This window comes from Bos mutus, chromosome 6 (genome assembly GCF_027580195.1).
Source record: "Bos mutus isolate GX-2022 chromosome 6, NWIPB_WYAK_1.1, whole genome shotgun sequence".
Taxonomy (NCBI): Eukaryota; Metazoa; Chordata; class Mammalia; order Artiodactyla; family Bovidae; genus Bos; species Bos mutus.
In genome coordinates, this window is record NC_091622.1 from 84,663,422 (window position 1) to 84,687,089 (window position 23,668).

Consider the following 23,668-nt stretch of genomic DNA (forward strand, 5'->3'; position numbering starts at 1 on the left):
ATATGACCTGAAATCATTGGTTAATAGGCAAATTAAAAATGATTTAAATTGGAGGTTCCCTTTTAGCACATTAGAGATGTATGTGTGTATGTCTTTACAAATTATTGACTATATGTATCTTTTGCCATTGCTGAGCTCTTTACTTGTATCATTTGACTCTGATACATGGTAACTAAAGTAATATGTGTACATTTGCAGATGAGAAAGCTATTTCAGAAAGGTTAAGCAATTTGTCCAAGGCTGTAGAGCTTCCCTGGTAGCTCAGCTGGTAAAGAATCCACCTCCATTGCAGGAGACCCCAGTTCCACTCTTGGGTGAGAAGATATGCTGGAGAAGGGATAGGCTACCCACTCCTGTATTCTTGAGCTTCTCTGGTGGCTCAGACTGTAAAGAATCTGCCTGCAATGTGGGAGGGCTGGGTTTGGTCCCTGAGTTGGTAAGATCCTCTGGAGAAGGTAACAGTTACTCACTCCAGTATTCTGGCCTGGAGAATTCCATGGACAGAGGAGCCTGGCAGGCTACAGTCCATGGGGTCCCAAAGAGTTAGACACAACTGAGTGACTTTCACTTTCACACAGCTGTAGGTGTTACAGCCAAATTTCTAAGTTACTTCAGCATGATCAAATATGCCATTTTACTTTGAATGTGATGCTGTATGTGTCTATTACTGTCATTCTCAGAGTATGCATTATAAGAACTTCTGCATTACTTGTCCAGTCAGGAAGTTATATAGCTACCTCATTTCTAAATGTGCTGTGGAACCTTCTACCAAGAGAAAAAATAGGCAATATAAAACAAAACTGAAATTTAGAAAACAGAACAAAGTAACTGTACCAAAGTATGTCATTATGTTGACTGTGTTTCAGTAGAAAATGAAAGATAAATCTTATTAGCATCCATGGCTAAATATGAGGTGAAGCACCAGAACTACTTAAGAATCAAATGTTATTCATTTGGAGCATTGTGGAGAGGGTGCTAAAAGGTAATAAAGAGAACTGAATATAGTCATTGGCTTACTCATCATTTACCTTTGTACATGCACTAACTCTGAAACAGCCCACAAAAGTTATTATTGTGCATGAAAAGGTTCAAGTTTCACCAGGTTCTCCATCATATTCCTTTCTATTAGAGCCTCAATCCTCATGATTACTTTACTCTTCACCCTCTTTATGCCTCACTTTGCACATTTGCATTGACTCTTGTAGCTGTATATAATATGTTGATTTAGCATATAATATGTTGATTTAGTGTCCTTTGTTGTCTAATTTTTTAAATTAGGGATATTACTGAACCAACATTAGCAATACAAATTGTTCAAATAATTCAATGTTATGAAAATGCTTGCTACAATGAAGAATCCTACTGACATCATAGATTTAAGAATCTTTTGTTTTTCATATGTGTGAGAGCATGTCATTACATGACTGCAGAGATGTGATTGTGCTTTTGTAGTGTCCCCAGGGCCCTAGTGTTCTCTGGTGGGTGGAGACAGGAAGATAGATTCACTGGAAAATCTACAAAGCCCTTACACTTCCTGGACACCCTGCAAAAAATAACAGATTGATCCTTGATGCCACATTATTGATAAATAAATACTTAAATACACACATTACACATACATACACATACACATTAAACATTACACATACATATGTGTTATTGGTCAATACTAAGACAATAGAAGAATTCTTCATATTTTTGAGCTATTAAATATATCTAATATGTTTATAAGCAAGCCTCACACTATTCCAACATTTGATTTCTAGGATTTTAGAACTGAATGTTTACAAGGCATAGATCTTTTATTAAAAATTATGGAGAAAAAAAAAACAAACTCAGAATACTTAAAGGATTACTTTCTAAGCTGAAAAAATGGCTTACGACAATGTAGAATGGATATCCAACATCATCTATCTTTTCAAAATATTGAACATTGTGCTTTAAGATTTTGCTGTGAATGTAAATGTCTCTAAAAATAGTTTATTAATTTAAAAAACTTCATAAATACTTAATTGACCTGTCTCCAGTGATTAAAACAGTGTGTTTAATAGCTGCTTGCTAGATACTTCATTGTACCTCATTCAGCATATACAAACATGAATTGACCACTTTCCCTCAAAATTGCTCCTTTCTCCTTCTTCACTTAGTAAATGACAATATTCTCTACTAAATTCCCACACAAAATAGTAAATATAAAGGATGACATATACAAGAAATAAAAAGCTAAGAATTAATTCTGAAATTGTCACTCTTAACTGCCACCTCCAGCCTATCTGAAAATCTTTGTAAATATTCTCCAAATCTTTCCACTTACGCTCAAAATTATTATCATATCGCATTTAGATTTCTATAAAGTCTTCTGAAACTACTGCACCTATTTCTCAGCCCATTTAAATTGTACTCCATTCCAAATAATTCAATAACCAAACTATATGAAGTGGTAAGCTGTATCACCTTATTGCTTAAAACTTGTACACTGATTTGTCATTGATATTAAATTTGAGGTGAAGAATACTTGTACTGTGCTGTGCTTAGCTGCTCAGTCATGTCTGATTCTTTGTGACCCCATGAACTGTAGCCCACCAGGCTCCTCTAATCCATGGGGATTTTCCAGACAAGAATTGAGATGGGTTGCCATGCCCTCCTCCAGGGGATCTTCCCTACCCAGGGATTGAACCCAGGTCTCCTCCACTCCAGGCGGATTCTTTACCTTCTGAGCCATCAGGGAAGCCCAAAGACTACTTAGTATTGCTCATTTGCTTTTTTCATAACTTATCCTATGGTCATCTTTCCAGGCTAATTTCTTTCCTCTATTTAAACCAAACAAATGATTACTGTATGTTCTGCCAGGATTTTGGGTGAGCCATCACACCTCTATTTGATCTTTTCTCAAAGTATCGTAATTTCTCTATTATGTCCATTTCTTAGACTAGGTTATGCTGAATAACTTGCAACTCAAAAATCTCAGTGTCTTGGGGTTTCCCTGCTGTCCCAGCGATGAAGACTCTGCTTTCCAAGGCAGGAGGTACCTGTGCAATCTAGGTCAGGGAACTAAGATCCCACATGCTGCAGTAGCATGGCCAAAAGTAAATACGTAAATAAGAGGCTCAAGTATCTTAGTATCCTAAAGCAATGGCTTCTTTCTTTTACCATATATCCATCTATTATTACATGTATTTTTAATCAGGATTCAGATTGACACATGCCATTCACATCACAAAGGGAAAGAGAACTCTGGAGTAAGTGCATCTGACAATTAAGAGTTGGACATGGAAGTTATACATGCCTCTTCAGCTCATACTCATTGCCCAGAGAATATTGGACAATTTCACTAAACTTAGGGGCTGGGAATTTTATTTTAGCTAAACATCTGGCATATTTGATTAGCATCAGTAATGATTACTATGATAATGTAGAAAATATGGTAGCATAAAAGTCTAATGTGGATAAGTCCCTTTAATTCTTGTGTCTAGGTTTTCAGTTTGAATATCAAGTACTAGAAATAATAAACTACAAATCATTTCAGGAGGTAAATACTGAGAGAGGCAAAAAGAAACACATTTAATTACCTTAGGCAAGGGTTTTGCAGGCTTGCAATGCAGTCCTCCAACAAATTCAAAGTTAGGTAAGAAAGGGTGAGGAAATTCAAAATCCCAGCTAGTTCGAATCAACCACATTTCAGCTTTTCCCATAATCTCACATAATTTGGTAGATTTTCCTGAACAAAAATGAAAGATGATAAAGGGAAAAACATTTGATATGCTAGGTGGGACATGTTTTACCATCAAATTTCCTGTGAAGAATCTTTAAAGAACCAATATTAGTTCTATGCAACCCAAGATAAATCAATAGGCTTTTCCTCCTCCACGAGTACAAAATACTGAGACTAGGAAGAACCAAACACAGAAATAAGGATGGAATAACCAAAGATCTTCTGCTTTATCTCTACCAACAAAATCTTTCAGCTTGAGCTACACCTGAGCCCTACTCCATGCTCAGAATCAGCAGGTGCTCTTAGCAATGAACAAGAAACTCAGCCAGTGATCCTCAGCCTACTGTGGTACAGTCTCCTCCTCTTCTGGAATTCCAATTTATCTCATTCTCATTGCTCCAAAAGCTTCTGATAGCTTTAAAAATAAGCAGCTTTTTAAACTGAACCATTGTTTTCTTTTCTGGTATTGGAAATGTCCTGTTACTACTAAGTACATCCTATCCAGAATGGAAATCTTATAATAAAAATCTTAAAGTAATTATCTCCTTTACAAAATTAGTTTCACAAAACTTTGTCCTCTTTGGTGAAGATAGAGCACTGCATCATAATCTGGTGGCAAAATATTTGCTATTTTGACCTACTTCCTTACAAAAGTGTCCCCTTTCAAAAGAAGTGGAAAGCATGTAAACATTAACATAATAGCAGCTCAAATTAGTGACTCTGAATTAAATCACGTTCCTTAGTTTGGAGCAAAAGTTTCATTTCTGAATTTATATAATTACTGTGGTATAAGGAACCTTATTCAGAGTGTAAGTGTTCTTTGAAATATGTACTCCACATAACCAATAAAAAGAAACTATAGCTATCTGGATTCTCACCACATGATTTTTTTAAAAAATATTTTCCTTGATATTCTAAGAGTGCTGAAGTTTTGATTAAAAAATATGAGGGATTTTTGAATTGTCAGGGAAACCTCTCTGCTTAAAAGATCACAAGCAAATCTCAGTAATTTAGGGGTCTGATTCTGGTAAGGTCCAAGGTATTCAAATTCCAGTTTCAGATCTAGTATAGACCTCATATTTGAACCTTAGGTGTCAGCTATGGGTATACTTTTATTTTCTTTCTGAAATGTTTTGCTCCTCTACTCTTTTAATGACAATTTTATTGACATACAATTTACACCATACAATTCTTCCTTTTAAATACACTGTGTGGTCTTTTATGCTACCTTCTTTTATTTAGCAAGTTTTCAGGATTGATTCCTAAGGTTGTATGTATCAGTACTTAAAGATATTTTATTTCTGAATAATACTTTTGTACAGATATACTTCATTTTTTTAATCCATTCAGTAATTGTCGAATATTTGTGTTGTTTTCATATTTGGCTCTATGAATAATGTGGTTATGAGCATTAAAGTATGTAGTTTGTGTGGATAAATGCATTCATTTTTCTTTGTTATAAGCCTATGAGTAGAATTATGGGGTCATATCATTGATTTGCCTTCTTTTGTTATCCAAATAATACCTTCTTTAGTTAAAATCTGCACTCTTTTGTTATTAATCCAATGTGTTTCAAGCATCTTATTGAAAGGAAAACAATATTGTACAAAAACTATAATTGATCTGAATAAAGACTGTGAGCCAATATCTCAAATTTGGAAAACCATTTCCCAAAGTTCCAAAGCAATACTACTTTTTGTATTATGATGAGGCATTTGTTGGATACTGGACAATTCAAAGATTATTTATATCTTTAGAAAAATGTATCTACATTCTATATTGCTATTTGTTAGTGATTTACTGCAGATTTTTGTTTTTAGATTGAAATGAAGTTAAATGTTAACTTGCATATTTCTATTTAGTAGAAAAAATCATCTCCTAAATTATGATCTTATTGCCTTATTAAACATTGACTATTTTTGTATCTAACCTAATAGTATTTTCCTAACATTCTTTTTCCTCCAGAACTGTTTATAAATAGTTTCTCAAAATATTTTGAAGCAGATGCCATCTTACCTGTTTCCTCATCAATTATTAGAACAAATTCATACATAATAAAGTTAATAATTACATAAATTATTTTATATTTTAAATTTGAAAAAATATGCTTGGAATTCATTATACAATGGAGATTATAAATTTATCCTGAATGGCAGGCTATATCTAATAGTATTTTTAAACTTATAAGTAAAAGAAATGTTTTCCTTTTATTTTATGACTTTATTATTTTTTTTCAGATTATTGATATATTCCCCAAAGAATATTTCAGGTGCCAAGAGCTAGGAAAGAATCAGAGACAAGAGTTATGTCCTGTCACTAACTTCACACTAAAATATGTTCCTAAGCTGAGTATCAAACTGCTGGAACTAGGAGTAAACAAAAATCTTAGATCCAGCTGTAGGTCAGTCACTTCTTGATCCACGGTTCAGAAAATGTTACCGGGATGAGATGTCAATGACCTTTTCTCAGTTTTGCCTTTTGTACCTTGTACTTTGGACATAGGTGAGTGATGGGTGCAACAGTTTCTGCCTATGTTTAGGGTCAAGTCTAGAGAAATAAACACCTGTTTCTGTCACAAAATGCCTAGAAACTGTCTCAATGTTACATGTCCACCTGGATTAAGTCTTATGCCTTGTTGAACACACAGCATATTCCTGGGCAGAATACTTCATTAGAAACACTCACATTGTTTCTGAATTGTTGAAGAAATGATTTCTCATAGAAATTTAAATGTGCTAAAAATAAGGAAAATGAAAAGATCTATATAAAACAAAAGATTACAACTATAAAGGAAAATTTTTAAATTTAGTAATAAACTAATCTTTTAGTAATGACACATTATTAGAGATATTTCTGTCCAAAATAGTAAAAAAAAAAAAAAAAGCAACTTTAAAATGTATATAAAACTAAAACTGACTCCTAAAAGCCAAAGCAACCTGAAGACATAACATTTCTGATTTCAGGCAATATTGTAAGCTACAGTGATCACAGCCATATGGTATAGGCATAAAAACAGGCACATGAACCAGTGGGACAGAATCACAAGCCACAAAATAAGCCCATACATATATGATCAACTAATATTTCACAAGGGAGCCAAAAATATTCAAATAAAAAAGATCATCTTTTAAATGATCCTATTTAATAAATAATCCTGGAAAAAAAGAAAAAGGGTATTCAAATGAAAAGAATGAAACTAGACTGCAATCTTACTCCACTACAAAATTAACTGGAAATGGATTAAAGATTTCAATGTAAGATCTGAAACCATAGAGTTCCTAGAAGAAAACATGGCAGAAACTTTTCTTGATATGAGTCTTGGCAGTGATTTTTTAAACATGATACCAAAAGCATAAGCAACAAAATTAAAAATAAGCAAATGGGACTGCTTCAAACTAGAAGACTATGAACAGCAAAATAAATGATCAACAAAATGGAAAGGCAACCTATAAAATTAGGGACAATATTTTCAAACCATGTATCTGATACAGGATTGGCATTCAAAATGTCTAAAGAACTTATAAAACTCAGTACAAAAATAAAAAAAACAAATAATTTAATGTAAAAATGAGCATGTGTGCATGCATGCTAAGTCACTTCAATCGTGTCCGACGCTTTGTGATCCCATGGACTGTGCAGCCCACCAGGTTCCTCTGTCCATGGGATTCTCCAGGCAAGAATACTGGAGTGGGTTGCCATGCCCTTCTCTAGTGAAAATGAGCAAAGGACCTGAATAGACATTTTTCCAAAGAAGATATCAAATAGCTAACAAGTACATAAATGGGTGCTCCCCACTGCTAATCAGGGAAATGTAAATTAAAGTCACAATGAGATATCACCTCATGCCTGTTTATATGGCTATCATGAAAAGACAGGAGATAACTAATGCTGGTGAGGATATGGAGAGAAGGGAGCCCTGGTGCACTGTTGATAGGAATGTAAACTGGTGCAATACTCTGGAAAACAGTATGTAGGTCCATCAAAAAATAACATTGTAAAACTACTACCACCTCCCATGTTCACTGCAGTGCTGTAGCATTGTTTAAGGTAGCCAAAATATGGAAAAACTCTAAATGTTTTTCTATGAGTGAATGGATAAAGAAAATATAATTATATATACCATGAAATAGTATTGCTACTGCTAAGTCGCTTCAGTCGTGTGTGACTCTGTGCCACCCCATAGACGGCAGCCCACCAGGCTTCCCGTCCCTGGGATTCTCCAGGCAAGAACACTGGAGTGGGTTGCCATTTCCTTCTCCAATGCATGAAAGTGAAAAGTGAAAGTGAAGTCGCTCAGTCGTGTCCGACCCTCAGCGACCCCATGGACTGCAGCCTACCAGGCTCCTCTGTCCATGGGATTTTCTAAGCAAAAGTACTGGAGTGGGGTGCCATTGCCTTCTCCGTGAAATAGTATTAAGTTATAAGAAAAGAAAAAAGACAACCTGTCATTTGCCTCAATATGGATGGAACTTGAGGAAATCATGGTAAGAGAAGTCAGAGAGGTAAAGACAAAAACCATGTGAAATCACTTAAATGTGGAATATTAAAACACATACACACACACATGCACACACAAAACAAAAAAGAAAATGAACTTATAGAAGCTGAGAACAGATTGTTGGTTGCCAAATGCCAGGATTGGAAAGTGGGTACAATAGGTAGGTGAAGGTGGTGAAAGCGTACAAGCTTTCACTTGTAAAATAAGTAAGTCCTGGGGATATGATGTACAACATGTTGACTATATTTAGCAGTACTGTACTGTATATATGAAATGAGTTAAGGGAGTAGATCTTAAAAGTTCTCATCTCAAAATTAAAAAGTTGTAACTATGTGAGGTGATGACCATGAACTAGAGATCTTGTGGTGATCACTTCACAATATGTATAAATACAAAATAATTACATTATATGCCTGTGATTAAAAAAAAGTGAACTTAAAGCAGGGCAAAAAAAAAGCAACATAAATTTTTCTCTGCCATTTGAGCCACTCACCACCCTCCTCTTTAGCGTATATTGCATATCTATATGCAAGGGCTGTGTGGAACTCCAGCCGCAGAGTCCAGGTGGGAGGGCAGGTGGGCCTAGGATGGGGGCAGTTGGTGGCCTCAGAGTGGAGAGGGGAGAGCGGTGGAGAGTACTGGAAGCAGAGACCTTGCCCACTGATTGAGGTGTGGGCTGCTTGAGAGGGCTCAGGGATCCGGGGAAGACGGTGGTGCCTTGAGCACAGGCGGGGGAGGCTGGGAGACTGGCTCCCACTCCCAGGGCGAGTGCTTTGTGGACCCAGTACACACAGTGCTGAGCACCCTGCTGCTCCTTGGCAGGCTGTCAGTCAGGACTTGCATGTTGATGGTACGCTTAGGCTTATTATTATCAGTCATCGAGCTCTCAGATCTACCTCACCTATTGAGATTAGACAAGTTAGACTTACAAACTGCCCAAAGGACAGCAACCACGATTCCTGTTTTTATTCTGATCCTACACATTCTTTTCCCCCAACTTTTTAAATCTGGAAACTTTCAAACTACAGAAGAATTGAAAGAATATTAGAGGGAGCACCAGCCTTCACCCCCATATATCAACTGTTAAAACTGTACTTGTGCTTTGCCTCCATCTCATCTCCATATACGGAGAAGGCAACGACACCCCACTCAGTACTCTTGCCTGGAAAATCCCATGGACAGAGGAGCCTGGTAGGCTGCAGTCCATGGGGTCGCTGAGGGTCGGACACGACTGAGAGACTTCACTTTCACTTTTCACTTTCGTGCATTGGAGAAGGAAATGGCAACCCACTCCAGTGTTCTTGCCTGGAAAATCCCAGGGACATGGGAGCCTGGTGGGCTGCCGTCTATGGGGTCGCACAGAGTCGGACATGACTGAAGCGACTTGGCAGCAGCAGCAGCAGCATATCTATATTCCACATTAATTAGGTTTCCTTAGAAGACACAGGAATACCAACTCATCAAACAAACAAACGAACAAAACAATTTCCTTTTGCTAGCAAGGTAACTCTTTAGGAGAAAACATTTCTTCCTTAATCCTATAAGGTGTCACAGTGACCCACCACTCGCTTTGGCCTATGTAAGTTGCCAGCATTACTCTGATATATAAACTTTTGATGTATAACCCTCTATCTCAAAAACTCATATAACTGTGTTTTGATTTCGAATGGGAGGACTTTTTTCAGAACTTTCTAAAAAACTGCCTCCCAGGTTATAATCTTAAGGTTGGCTCAATTACAATTTTCAATTTTTTCTACAGATTCACAATATTTTGTTGACACCTAAAATTAATACAAAGTAACATGTCAATTATATCTTAAAAAATCTAACTTAATAATGCAAGCAGAACATGGCTGATAGGGCCCACATGGGGTCTCATTGATAAGATGGCTCGTTATTTGTGGTGTAGCTGTTAAACCATCAACCCCCATAACAGAGACCTGAGAGACCTTGGTTTTTCCAGAGTAGGCAGGCATAGCAGAGTAAGTGGCCCATGTCAATGAAAAAGGAGATCAGCTTACCTGCCACTGTAAGAGTTACCCTGGACTCCGTAGAGGTGATGAGAGTTGGGGCCTGGGGCCCTGGGCACTTTCAGACTTCAGTGGCAAGTCTGAGGAGCCTGGGCAGAGCTGGGTCAGAGGACTCCTGCTCTGGACCAAGAGGGGATGTCTGGATCCCTGGAGGGGTATTTGGGCAGTCGACCTTCCAATGTCCCTTTATGCCACAGCTGGGACATGGACCTGGAGAGGCCTTGGCTTTAGGCATGAGCGGGCTCAGTGGCCTTCTTTGCCACATTTGAAGCAGGGACCAGTTGGCTTCCTTTCTTTGTTGGTTGATGGAGGCTTGGAGCCATGTAGGGCAGTGGCTAAAAAGGTGGTATTTGGCCTGATCTGGTTGGGCCTTCTCTAGCTTTGCCTGTTCTTCCCAATTTTTGAAAAATCTTAAAGGCTAAATTTAAAAGGTCTCATTGAGGGGTTTGAAGGCTTTCTTCTGTCTTTTTTAGTTTCTTTCGGATATCTGGGAATGACTGGGAGATAAAATGGGTGTTAAGGACAACGGTGCCCTCTGCTGAAGTGGGTTCTAATTTTGCATATTTTTGTAGTGCTTCCATTAACCTGGATGGAAACTGTGCCAGGTCTTCATCTAGTCTTTGAGTTATTTCCTGCAGCTTATCAAAGCTGATGACTTTATGCCCTGCCTTTTGAAGGCCCACAGTAAGGCAGGTCTCCCTACCTGATAATCCCAGTTGGGATCATCTCAGGGGGACAGCCATTGCCCCTATGGGCTTAGTACCCTGTTTATCTCATCAGCATGCACCTGAGAGGCTTGCCATACTCCATACTCCTTCCTTCTCTTCTGGAAGAAGAGTGGAGGAAAGTATGATGTAAGTATCATGCTAGGTTAAGTCGTAAGACTGGGTAAAATCCTTGAATTCTTTTAGTAATTATCCAGGTCTGAGGAGAAGGAGCCAAGACGCTTTTCAATCTGAGACAGATAGGTGAGGGAGAATGGGACACGAACCTGAACAATGTCTTCTGCTCCAGCTACTTCAGGTAAAGGAAGGAGTGGAGCGGGGTCCTCTGGTGAAGTTTCCTGTTTTAAAGTTGTTCGGAGAGGGGATCTAGGGAGACTGGGGTAAAGCCTTGGAACCCTCAGGGCAGAGGGTGGGGCTTAGGTCTCAGGGTTTATCTCAGGCACAAGCAGGAGAGGGTTGTTGGGCGCCGCGGTGGCCGCGACCTACCCTTGAGAGGGAGGGAGTGAGGAGGGGGCATAAGGTGGAGGTTGTGGAACTGGATCTGGAGCGGCTACGAGGGGATTGGGAGCTATCGGGGGTAGGCTGTGGTCGGAAAGGTGGAAGGAAGAAGAAGGAAAGTCTGAACAAGGATTGGGAGACATTGTTTAGGAGGATGTGGTTCAGAGTGGGCTAAGAGTATTTGAGAAATAGAAGGGGATTCACAGAGAGGGGGTCGAGAGCGAAGAGCAAAGAAAGCCTGAACATAAGGGATTTCTAACTACTTGCCATTGCGGCAGCATAAGTTATATAATCAAGAATTCCATTTTCTGGCCACTGGGACCTGTTATCAAGTTGGTTTTGCAGCCAGACACTGTTAGAATAGGAAGTAAGTCTGTTTGGTCTTATCTCCCCTTGGAAGCCCAAAGCTTTTAGGTTTCGGAGAAATCATCCCAGAGGAGTAGACTTTGAAGGCTGGGATTGAGAATTTCCCATTGCGGCCGAATAGGGAAGTTAAACAAGGGTGAGAGAAAGCGAGGAGACCTCGGACCTGAGAGCTTCCTCGTTCTCAGGACTTTCTTGGAGAATAATAATAGTCTGCTTTGAAATGGGCTTCCCCCATTTCAAAGTAGACGGGGCACAAGGCCGAGGGGCTGAGGGCCGTGGGGATCCTCCCCTCCCGCCTATCGCTAGGACTTAGAAACGAGGCGAGAAAGAGAGGATCCAAGGGAATGGGATTTCATTCACCCTTGGATGGTGACCGATGGATGAAATGTGGGCTGGTGTGTGGATGTTAGTCCAGCAAGGCGAGTGGAGAGTCCCGTCCCAAAGCTCATCTCAGTTTCTTGGCAAGGTCCAAGGGAGGGGACCACCGGAGGTGGGCTTGTGAGAGGAGCCCACCCAGTTGCGGTGGATCTTCCCTCCCGGGTTTCGGCACCAAAATGTAAGGCAAGTGCAGAGAAAAAGAGAGTGAGCCGGGCAGTCAGACAAAAAAAGGGAAATTTATTAGAGGGAAAAGAAAGGGTGACTGGCTCTTAAGGAGAACCAGCGTTCTCCCTTTTGATGGAATCCTTCTTATACCTAACCAAAGAAAAATTCTCTAAAGGGATGGTCACATAGCTGGCGGTCTGGAATCTGGTGGTCTCACAGCTTTAGAAGATAGGTGCCAGTGAGATAACCGGATGTCATTTGGGCAATTTGGTCAGTCTCACAGATCACTGTGCTGTATTCTTTGTTTGTGAGGTCGACATAAGGATCCATCTTATCAATGAGACCCCATGTGGGCCCTATCAATGGCTTTCTCAAAGTATCTTCTGCAAAATCCTCCTTAACACAATTATATAAACTTTATTTAAAAAATAAGCATATCAGTTATGCAAAATGAAAGCATAAAAAGACTTGCTGAAACGGATAAAATCTTTGAGCTCAGGATCAAAGCTCAATAGTTCACTTCTAATCCAATTATGAATGGAACAGCAACAATAAAATACATTTAAAAGTCTAGTTAGAGAAAAACATTTCTTGTTTCTTTCTCTTTTGGAAGGCAAAGAGCAGATGAAACCCATGTATGTTTATTTTCCAGTTTTTTACTCATCACTTTACGAGCCTGGGAATCAGCAAACCAAACCTTCAGAGGATGCAAACAGAAGGCCTGAGAAACAGCAGATTAATCAAAAAGAAAATGGAAGGTATAGTGCCCTATTCTAGGGGGTCTTCCTGACCCAGGAATCATCAAACCCCTGTCTCTTATGTTTCCTGCATTGGCAGACAGGTTCTTTACAGCTAGCACCACCTGGGAAACCTGCATATGAAAGGAGAAGTAAACAAGAGAGAAGTAGCCCAAGGTTATGGAACTTAAACACTGTCAGTTTTGGGTTTTGTAGATATCCTGAAAAAAAAAAAAAAATTAGCAGCATTGAATAGGATTTATGGATAAATATAGAGAATATTTGTTCTCTGATAAATCTTTAGTACTCAATAATCTAAAACAAAACAAAAAAGAAAAAGTTTAAGAAAAGAATAAAGAAAGATAAAGAATTGTTATTATGTTGTTACTCAAAACAGTTAAGAAATATGAGCTTGGAAAAGCTTTTTTAAGTTTTCATACAGTCAGATAAACATTTACATTTTCCATATGAAATAAGAATCATTATTACATGCAAATATCTCTTACCTAAAACCTTGCTGTAATATTCATCCCATTCTGGAAATACAAAATATGAATACATCAGGTCATTTATTGTATACGATAACCAGTTCTCCAGCCTCTGTATAAAAGTCATGCTGTCTGTCAGTCCTGATACGGCTCCAGGAACATATGAAGAAGGCATAGGAAGCCCAGCACACAATCTCTCAATGACATTCCCATAGGAAAACCGAAAGGAGTATATAAATGGAATGTTGAGAAGCTCAGCCACTAACTCCCCACAGAAGCTTAAAGGGTCAGCAATACAGATATCAAACTTAGCTGCCTGAAGCCTGGTGAGCAACTCCTTGTTTGTGACAACACTGTCACAAATGCTTCTGGTTGTTGCTAAAAACTCTTTCAACATTTTTGTCAGTCGTACTTGCCTCTCCCACCATGAAACTTTCGGCAGTTCAAAAGAAAGTGTGTAGAGATTAGCAGTGAATTCTTCCATGAAACTTTCTTTACTTATTGGACTTTCAAGGATCTCCACGTTAAAGGGAATCTGGGTATGATCAAGCAGAGAACTTGTTGAAGGTATGAGGACAGTTATCTCATGCCCACCAAGGTGGAGTTCATCCAGAATAATCTTTAAATTAATCCAGTGACTGAAATCCATGGGCCATACAAGTATCTTTCCGGTCCTTCCAGAGTCAAAGAACCATAGATGCAGCATGAAAAGGACATAGAAGCCTTTCACAGTCTTCATAATCAACTCACTGAAACTAAATCTGGGCTTGGATGAAGTGCATGAAACTCAAAATCCAAACATCTCTCCTTGACTCTCCCAATCAATTTATACTAGGTAGGATTGAACTTTGATTTATGTACTTTGTATTAAAGATTAAAACAAAATGAAACTGCCTTGATGGAAAAAAAAAAAAAAAAGAAACAGTCGATAATGTCAATAAAATAATTAAGGGAAAAAGAGAAACACCTCAGAGTGAGTTTCCAAACTTCTTTTATGAGCTTCCTTGGTGGTTCATATGGTAGAGAATCTGCACTCAATGCAGGAGACCTGGATTCAATCCCAGGGTCAGGAAGAAATAGCTACAGAAAAAACAAAACAAACAAAAAACTTCAGAATGAGATTTTCAAAACTTCTTTTCATGGATATCAAAAACAGAGGACATGAAGTTAGACATCAATTCATAGTAATTTCTAAATAATGTTAAGAAAGTTCATCATCATTTGATGAATATTCAGTTAAGACTAGATTTTTTGGATCTTTTCCTCTGATTTGATTTGAATGTTCATTGAACAGAATGGTGTCTCTAATATTTCTTTTACTGATGGCAGATTCTTTATCCACTGAACCACCAGTATTTGTCTATAATTTTATACACACTCATATTTTGATTGTCTGGAAACTAATTATCTCTTATTATTTAAGAAGGAATTTATTTTCAAGTAAAATATTTTAGGTCACATATTTTGTCTTTCAGAACTTTGAACAAATCAAACAACTCTTTCCTGGCCTGCCAAGTCTCCACTGTTGGACACTCAGTTGTGTCCAGCTCTTTGCAACCCCATGGACTACAGCACGCCAAGCTTCACCATCCTTCACCATCTCCCAGAGCTTGCTCAAACCCATGTCCATAGAGTCGGTGATCCCATCCAACCATCTCATCCTCTGTCATCCCCTTCTCCTGCTGTGCTCAATCTTTCCCAGCATCAGGGTCTTTTCAAATGAGTCAGCTCTTTGCATCAGGTGGCCAAAGTACCGGAGTTTCAGCTTCAACATAAGTCCATTCAATGAACATATAGAATTGATTTCCTTTAGGATGAACTGGTTGGATCTCCTTGAAGTCCAAGGGACTCTCAGGAGTCTTCTACGACACCACAGTTCAAAAGCATCAATTCCAGGGCTCAGCTTTCTTTATAGTCCAACTCTAACATCCACACATGACTACTGGAAAAACTATAGCCTTGACTATGTGGACACTTGTTAGCAAGGTAATATCTCTGCTTTTTAATATGCTGTCTAGGTTGGTCATAACTTTCCTTCCAGGGAGCAAATGTCTTTTAATTTCATGGCTGCATTCACCATCTGCAGTGATTTGGGAGCCCCCCAAAGTAAAGTCTGCTACTGTTTCCAGTGTTTCCCCATCTATTTCCCATGAAGTGATAGGACTGGATGCCATGATCTTAGTTTTTGAATGCCAAGCTTTAAGCCAACTTTTTCACTCTCCTCTATCACTTTCATCAAGAGGCTCTTTAGCTCTTCTTCACCTTCTGGAATAAGGGTGGTGTCATCTGCATATCTGCTGCTGCTACTGCTGCTAAGTCACTTCAGTCATGTCCAACTCTGTGAGACCCTATAAATGGCAGCCCACCAGGATCCACGTCCCTGGGATTCTCCAGGCAAGAACACTGGAGTGGGTTGCCATTTCCTTCTCCAATGAATGAAAGTGAAAAGTGAACATGAAGTCTCTCAGTCATGTCCGACTCTTTGCGACCCCATGGACTGCAGCCCACCAGGCTCCTCTGTCCATGGGATCTTCCAGTCAAGAGTACTGGAGTGGGTTGCCATTGCCTTCTCCGCTGCATATCTGAGGTTACTGATATTTCTTCCAGCAATCTTGATTCCAGCTTGGGTTTCTTAAAACCCAGCATTTCTCATGATGTATTCTGCATATAAATTAAATAAGCAGGGTGACAATATACAGCCTTGATGTACTCCTTTTCTATTTGGAACCAGTCTGTTGTTCCATGTCCAGTTCTAACTGTTGCTTCCTGACCTGCATATAGGTTTCTCAAGAGGCAGGTCAGGTGGTCTGGTATTCCCCCATCTTTCAGAATTTTCCACAGTTTATTGTGATCCACATAGTCAAAGGCTTTGGCATAGTCAATAAAGCAGAAATACATGTTTTTCTGGAACTTTCTTGCTTTTCTGATGATCCAGCAGATGTTGGCAATTTGGTCTCTGGTTCCTCTGCCTTTTCTAAGACCAGCTTGAACATCTGGAAGTTCACAGTTCATGTATTGCTGAAGCCTGGATTTGAATATTTTGAGCATTACTTTACTAGTGTGTGAGATGAGTGCAATTGTGTGGTAGTTTGAGCATTCTTTGGCATTGCCTTTCTTTGGAATTGGAATGAAAACTGACCTTTTCCAGTCCTGTGGCCACTGCTAAGTTTTCCAAATTTGCTGACATATTGAGTGCAACACTTTCACAGCATCCTCTTTTAGGATTTGAAATAGCTCAACTGGAATTCTATCACCTCCACTAGCTTTGTTCATAGTGATGCTTCCTAAGGCCCACTTGACTTCACATTCCAGGATGTCTGACTCTAGGTCAGTGATCACACCATCATGATTATCTGGATCATGAAGAACTTTTTTGTACAGTTCTTCTGTGTATTCTTGCCACCTTTTCTTAATATCTTCTGCTTCTGTTAGGTCCATACAATTTCTGTCCTTCATTGAGCCCATCTTTGCATGAAATGTTTCCTTGGTATCTCTAATTTTCTTGAAGAGATCTCTAGTCTTTCCCATTCTGTTGTTTTCCTCTATTTCTTTGCATTGATTGCTGAGGAAGTCTTTCTTATCTCTCCTTGCTATTCTTTGGAACTACATATTGCTGTGTTGTGATTCTGTCTTTAAGGTTGGCAGAGATCCCACATAGTGTTTTCTCTCATTGAAGATGTATTTAATACTATGCATGTGTGCATGCTGAGTCACTTCAATCGTATCTGACTCTTGGCAACCTTGTGGACTGTAGCCCGCCAGGCTTCTCTGTCCATGGGATTCTCCAGGCAAGGTCTGCCTAATACTACAGTCCGTCACAAGTTAGACCTACTGAAGAATTCCATTCTGTTCTGGGCCCACTCACAACGGGTATTTTGTTGTTACTTGGCAAATGAGTCACTGGATGGAATGCATATACTTCCTCTAATTCCTAAAAATGCCTTCAAATAACTGTGTTTTTTTTTCTCTCTGTAGAAAGGTAAAATGCAAAAATCTGTTCTCCTTTTGAAATGATGACCTCAAATACCCCTGATCATGGGATTTCAATTAATTTCATTGATGTGGCAGATCACATATTTATAGGGTTATCTTCTACTCTCCTACACTGTTGTATCTTACAAAAGTGTCCAATGTACTAGCCATTTCTCGCTCACCCTGTCTGACTACCATGATGTTATCAACACAGTCAGTTAACACTTTTTTGAAGTATATGCAGATAATTCATATCTCATTGGTCTATATTATGAGGGAAGAGAATAAAGTTAATTTTATAAAATTCTCAGTAAAAATTGTCAATGTCTGCTGTTTCTGTTTCAAGTGAATGAGAACTCTACCTGGTCTTTTCAGATAGCGATGGCAGAGAACACAATCACCAAAGCAATAACCTCCTGCCATGTACCTGAAGATGTGTTCATATGCTCTAGCAGAAATATCACATCTGAAACAGAGACTAAGAGTAGAGTGAATTCTTGGATGAGTTTGCAGGAGTCCACTATCAGATATGAGGGCCTTAGATATGATGGAGCTAATCATCCTGCATTTTTTAACTTTAAGGTTTTAATTTGCACCATCCACAAAATGTGATCTTATTTTCTTTTTGTGTTTGGTTTGAATAAGGATGGTGATGAGGAGGCCTCTTTCAAAGATATAGTAGGTTGAATAGTGGGCATCCCAAAGTATGCCCATGGTGTAACTCCCAGAAACTATGAAATTGATTTTCTATGGAGAAAGGATCCTTGAAATGCAAAGGCTTACCTGGTTTTGTTGTGTTTTGCTTTATTGTACATCACAGATATTGGCTTCTTACAAAGTGAATATTTGTGACAACCCTGAGTGAATTAAGTCAATCCATGCCATTTACCAATAGCCTTTGCTTATATGCTTGTGTTACATTTGAGTAATTCCTGCAGTATTTGAAACTGTTTCATTATTATTATATTTGATATTGTGACCTATGATCAGTGATCTTTGATGTTACTATTTTACTTTTTGGGAAGGTGCACTAGAAAACCTTACCCATATCAGATAATGAAATTAATCAATAAATATATGTGTTCTAATTGGTTCATCAACTGGCTGTTTCTCTATATCTTTCTCATCAGATTTCCCTCTTCCCTAAGACACAACAATATCTATTTTATTTTATTTTAAAATTTCTTGAATAGCTGCTTCTTTTCTGTTAGTTAATTTTATTGGAGCAGAGTCACTTTACAGTCATGCATTGGTTTCTACTGTACAGCAAAGTAAATCAGCTATATATATATATATATCCCCTCTATTTTGGATTTCCTTGCCATTTAGGTTACCACTATGCAATGAGTAGAATTTCCTACAGTATATAATGAAGTGAAGTGAAGTCACTCAGTCGTGTCTGACTCTTTGCGACCCCATGGACTGTAGCCTACTGGGCTCCTCCGTCCATGGGATTGTCCAGGCAAGAATACTGGAGTGGGTTGCCATTTCCTTCTCCAGGGGAACTTTCCAACCCAGGGATCAAACCCGGGTCTCCTGCATTGTAGGCAGATGCTTCACCGTCTGAGCCACAAGGGAAGCCTTATACTATATAATAGGTTCTCATTAATTATCTATTTTATACATAGTATCAACAATGTATATATGTCAATGCCAATCTTCCACCTCCCCTTCCCCATTGGTATCTATACATTTGTTCTCTACATCTGTGTTTCTATTTCTGTTTTGCCAATAAAATCATCTATACCATTTTTCTTGCATGCATTAACATACAAAATTATGTTTCTACTTCTATCTTACTTCACTCTATTTTACAGTCTCTAGGTCAACCACATCTCTACAAATGACCCACTTTTGTTCCTCTTTATGGCTGAGTAATATTTCATTGTTTTTATATACTACATCTTCTTTTTTTTTTTTAATAGTTTTGTTTTTTTTTTATTTTTTAACTTTTCAATATTGTATTGGTTTTGCCATATATCAACATGAATCTGCCACAGGTATACACATGTTCCCCATCCTGAACCCTCCTCCCTCCTCCCTCCCCATACCATCCCTCTGGGTCGTCCCAGTGCACCAGCCCCAAGCATCCAGTATCGTGCATCGAACCTGCATTCTTATCCTGGCTATTGTAAATAATGCTGCAATGAACACATAGATACAAAAATATTTAAATTAAGCTATTAATAACCCTACAATGGTCTCTAAGTGTCAAGTGAAAGGAAGAGTTAAATGTCTCTCATTTTAAATCCAAAGATAGAAATAATAAAACTTAATGATGAAGGCATATTGAAAACAGGTAGGCCAAAACTAGGTTTCTTGCACAAAACGAATGAATATTTTCACAAAGAAAAAGTTCCAGGAGGAAGCAAAAAGTGCTACTCCAGTAAGCACACAAATGGTAAGAAAGTGAAATAACTTCATTGTTGATATGAAGAAAGTTTCTGTGGTATGGATAGGATAGCAAATCAGCAACAACATTCTCTTAAACAAAGGCATAATCCAAAGCAAGGCCCTGTCTTCAATTCTAATAAGAATAAGAGCCATGAGGATCCTGCAGAATAAAAGTTGGAACTAGCAGAATTTGGTTCATTTGGATGAAGGAAAGAAGCAACCTTTATAACATAAAAGTGCAAGGTGAAGCAGCAATTGCTGATGTAGAAACTGCAGCAAGTTATCCAGAAGATCTAGCTAATATAATTTATGAAACTGGCTACACTAAACAACAGATTTGCAATGTAGACAAATAATCCTTATGTTGGAAGATGAAGTCATTTAGGACTTTCATCTCTAGAGAGGAGAAGTTACTGACTGACTTTTAAAGTTTCAGAGGACATGCCAACTCTCTGGTTAGAGACCAAAGTAGCTGATTACTTAAATGCTGAAGCCAATGTTCTTAAAATTCATCATTACAAAAGCCCTAGGTTCCTTAAGAATTACACAAAATCTACTTTTCCTGTGTTTTATAACAACAAAACCAAGATGACAGTGCATCTCTTTACAAGGTGGTTTACTAAATATTTTCAGCCCAGTGCTGAGAACTTCTGTTCAGAAAAACAAAGATTTCTTAAAAATATACTGTTCATTGACAATACAGCTGGTCTTCCAAGATCTCTAATGGAGATGTTATAATGAGATTAATGTTGTTTTATGCCTGCTAATATGACAATCATTCTGCATCACATGGATCAAAGAATAACAACATTCAAGTCTTATTATTTAAGGAATACATTTTGTAAGGCTATCACTGCTTCAGATAGTGATCCCTCTGATGGAGTTGGGTAAAGTCTACTGAAAAGTTATGGGAAAGGATTGATCTTTACAGGTGCCATTGAGAACATTTGTGATTCAGGAGAAACGTTCAAAATATAACATTACCTTGATTAATCAATTAAGTTGATTCCAGTTCTCAGGGATGATTTTGAGGGGTTCAAGATTTCAGTAGAGGAAGAAACTGCAGATGCCATGGAAATAGCTAGAGAACTTGAATTAGATGTGGACCTGAACGTCTGAATTCATTGTAGCAATTTCCTGATAGAACTAGCAGGTAAGGAGTTGCTTCTTATGGATGAACAAAGAAAGTGATTTCTTAATATGGAAAGTAATTTTGGTGCAGATGCTGTGAAAACTGCATTGAAATGAAATGAATTGAAATGAAAATAATGCCTGTGATTAAGTTAAGGAAATCAAGGTAAGTTATTTCTGGAATTAGGATAGGCTCTAAATTCAGTAACAAGTATTGACTCAGGCAGTAAAGAATCTGCCTGCAATGCAGGAGATCTGGGTTTGATCCCTGGGTTAGGAAGATCCTCTGGAGAAGGAAATGGCAACCCACTCTTGCCTGGAGAATCTTGCCTGGAGAATCCCACGGACAGAGGAGTCTGGCGGGATGCGGTCCATGGGGTCGCAAAGAGTTGGACACAACTGAGAGACTAACAATTCACTTTCATTCCTATGAGAAGAAAAATGGAAGGATTTTAGAGACACACAAAGGGAAAGGGGATACATAAACAGAGACAAGAGTTGAAAGAAACCACAGTCAAGGAGCATTGTCAGTAAATAACAGAATCTAGTAGAGAGCCACAGAATGGAAAAACTCTCAAAAAGTAATGGATTTGACAACACTTTGATTTCAAACTTCTGGCTTCCAGGACTGTGAAAGAATGTATTTCTGCTATAAACTACAAAGTTTGCAGTAATTTGTTATAACAGTCCTAGGAACCTAATACAGATTATTTCTAATCAACTTTTTCCAGTATTACAACTCTTATCCCACAGGTCAAGGGTGCAATTTGGATTTGTGCCACTGGCAACCTATATCTATTCAATAATATATGTGAGGGATCTATTCAATAATATATGTGAGGGATTGAGGAAAACATCAGTTGTCTCAGGATGCGGTCCTCCTCTGGGGAAAGAACTGAGGTTATTATTAACATTTACATTTACTGTGATGTTACAGCATTCTTCTTCTAAAGGACCCAATCTCTTCATTATCAATTAATCAGGTTTGAAAAATCTCAGGTCTAAATATGTGGCAAGTGAGTATGATTTGAGGGGAGCAATGGTCCTCATCTTTCTGATACCTATGATGAAGGGACGCAGTCTGACACCAACTTTATTCAGCATCTCATATTTATACAGAAGAGCGTGAGAAAGACAAGACAGTTGACTTTTTTCTTGGTTGGCCTATACATCTTACAAACAGTCACAAGAAATCCTGAGAGCATGGGAATGGCTCCCTGTTATTGTTTCTTACACCAGATAACATTTCTCTGTGCGTGAGAAGTTTGCACAGAACTCCAGGTGTCTGCAGTAAATAAGCGCCTAATCTCTGGGGTGGCGGGACAGAGAGCTATGTTTGCAAGCAAACCCTCAAGGATTGAGGCAGCTCCCAGAGCTGTGTCCTTCGGACAAAGGACCCCGTTCTCACGGGCAGCTCCCCGCACCTATGCATTGACTGTACTGGAACTATAGACAGGAAAATGCCTTTTTGTTTTACCTATCACCATGCTAATATGCTAAGTTGCTTCAGTCATGTCCAGCTTTTTGTGATGTTATGGACTATTGCCTGTCAGGCTCCTTTGTCAATGGGATTTTCCAGGCAAGAGTATTGAAGTGGGTTGCCATTTCGTTTTCCAGGGAATCTTCCCAACCTAGGGATCCAGTACTTATCTTTTATGTCTCCTGCATTGGCAAGTGGGTTCTTTACTACTAGAGCCACCTGGGAAACCCTGTATCACCATATTGATATCTTTTAATAGGGTAAGCCTCCCTGGATGCCACTCTAACCTTATTGTTCACTGTCATCATTGTGACTGCCTGACTATTGATGACTGAGTGCCATCACCTACTCTCTATTATTTTTTGAATTGATTATAACTAGCATCATGGACAGAGAAGGCAATGGCACCCCACTCCAGTACTCTTGCCTGGAAAATCCCATGGACAGAGGAGACTGGTAGGCTGCAGTCCATGGGGTCGCTAAGAGTTGGACATGACTAAGCGACTTCACTTTCACTTTTCACTCTCATGAACTGGAGAAGGAAATGGCAGCCCACTCCAGTGTTCTTGCCTGGAGAATCCTAGGGACGGGGGAGCTGGTGGGCTGCCGTCTCTGGGGTCGCACAGAGTCGGACACGACTGATGTGACCTAGCAGCAGCAGCAGCATCATGGAGCTCAGTTTTGTAACTCCCAGCAAAACACCCGCTCAAAGGACAGCCACACTAGACATCATATAACTTCAATAAGCAATCATGTGGTAGATTTTTCAAATGTAAATAGCATTTCTATCTTAATAAATCCATTATTCTAAGCCTTTGGATTTCTTTAGTTGTTTCCCATGGCACTGACTTCCAGTCAATTTGATTTCCTAAGGGCCATCACTTTTTTCAAGTTTCTACAGACATCCTAGTAGTCTGTTATCAATATCTCCTGGAGTCTGAATCCGGTTATTAAATCCTATGTCCCAAGACAGTGCTCCAAAAAACATGCTTCTTTGTACAACATTATGTTCTACTTTCCTTAATTCTATTCCCCAGTGTATAATTCTATGTAAAATTTCTCAGTTCCTGTTGGTAAATATTGGATATATTCTT

The 23,668-nt window shown here is 38.7% G+C and overlaps 1 protein-coding gene across 1 annotated transcript in view; it reads right to left on the reverse strand.

The window, feature by feature from the left end:
* Positions 1-14,336, reverse strand: part of LOC102282379 (UDP-glucuronosyltransferase 2C1) — a 36,034-nt gene extending 21,698 nt beyond the window's left edge. Inside the window, exons 1-2 of the mRNA XM_005902047.3 lie at positions 13,616-14,336; positions 3,570-3,718 (exon numbers count right to left, since the gene is read on the reverse strand). Coding sequence (XP_005902109.1) covers positions 3,570-3,718; positions 13,616-14,336 — 870 coding nt within the window. The remainder of the gene's footprint in view (positions 1-3,569; positions 3,719-13,615) is intronic.
* Between the last annotated feature and the right edge of the window lie 9,332 nt (positions 14,337-23,668).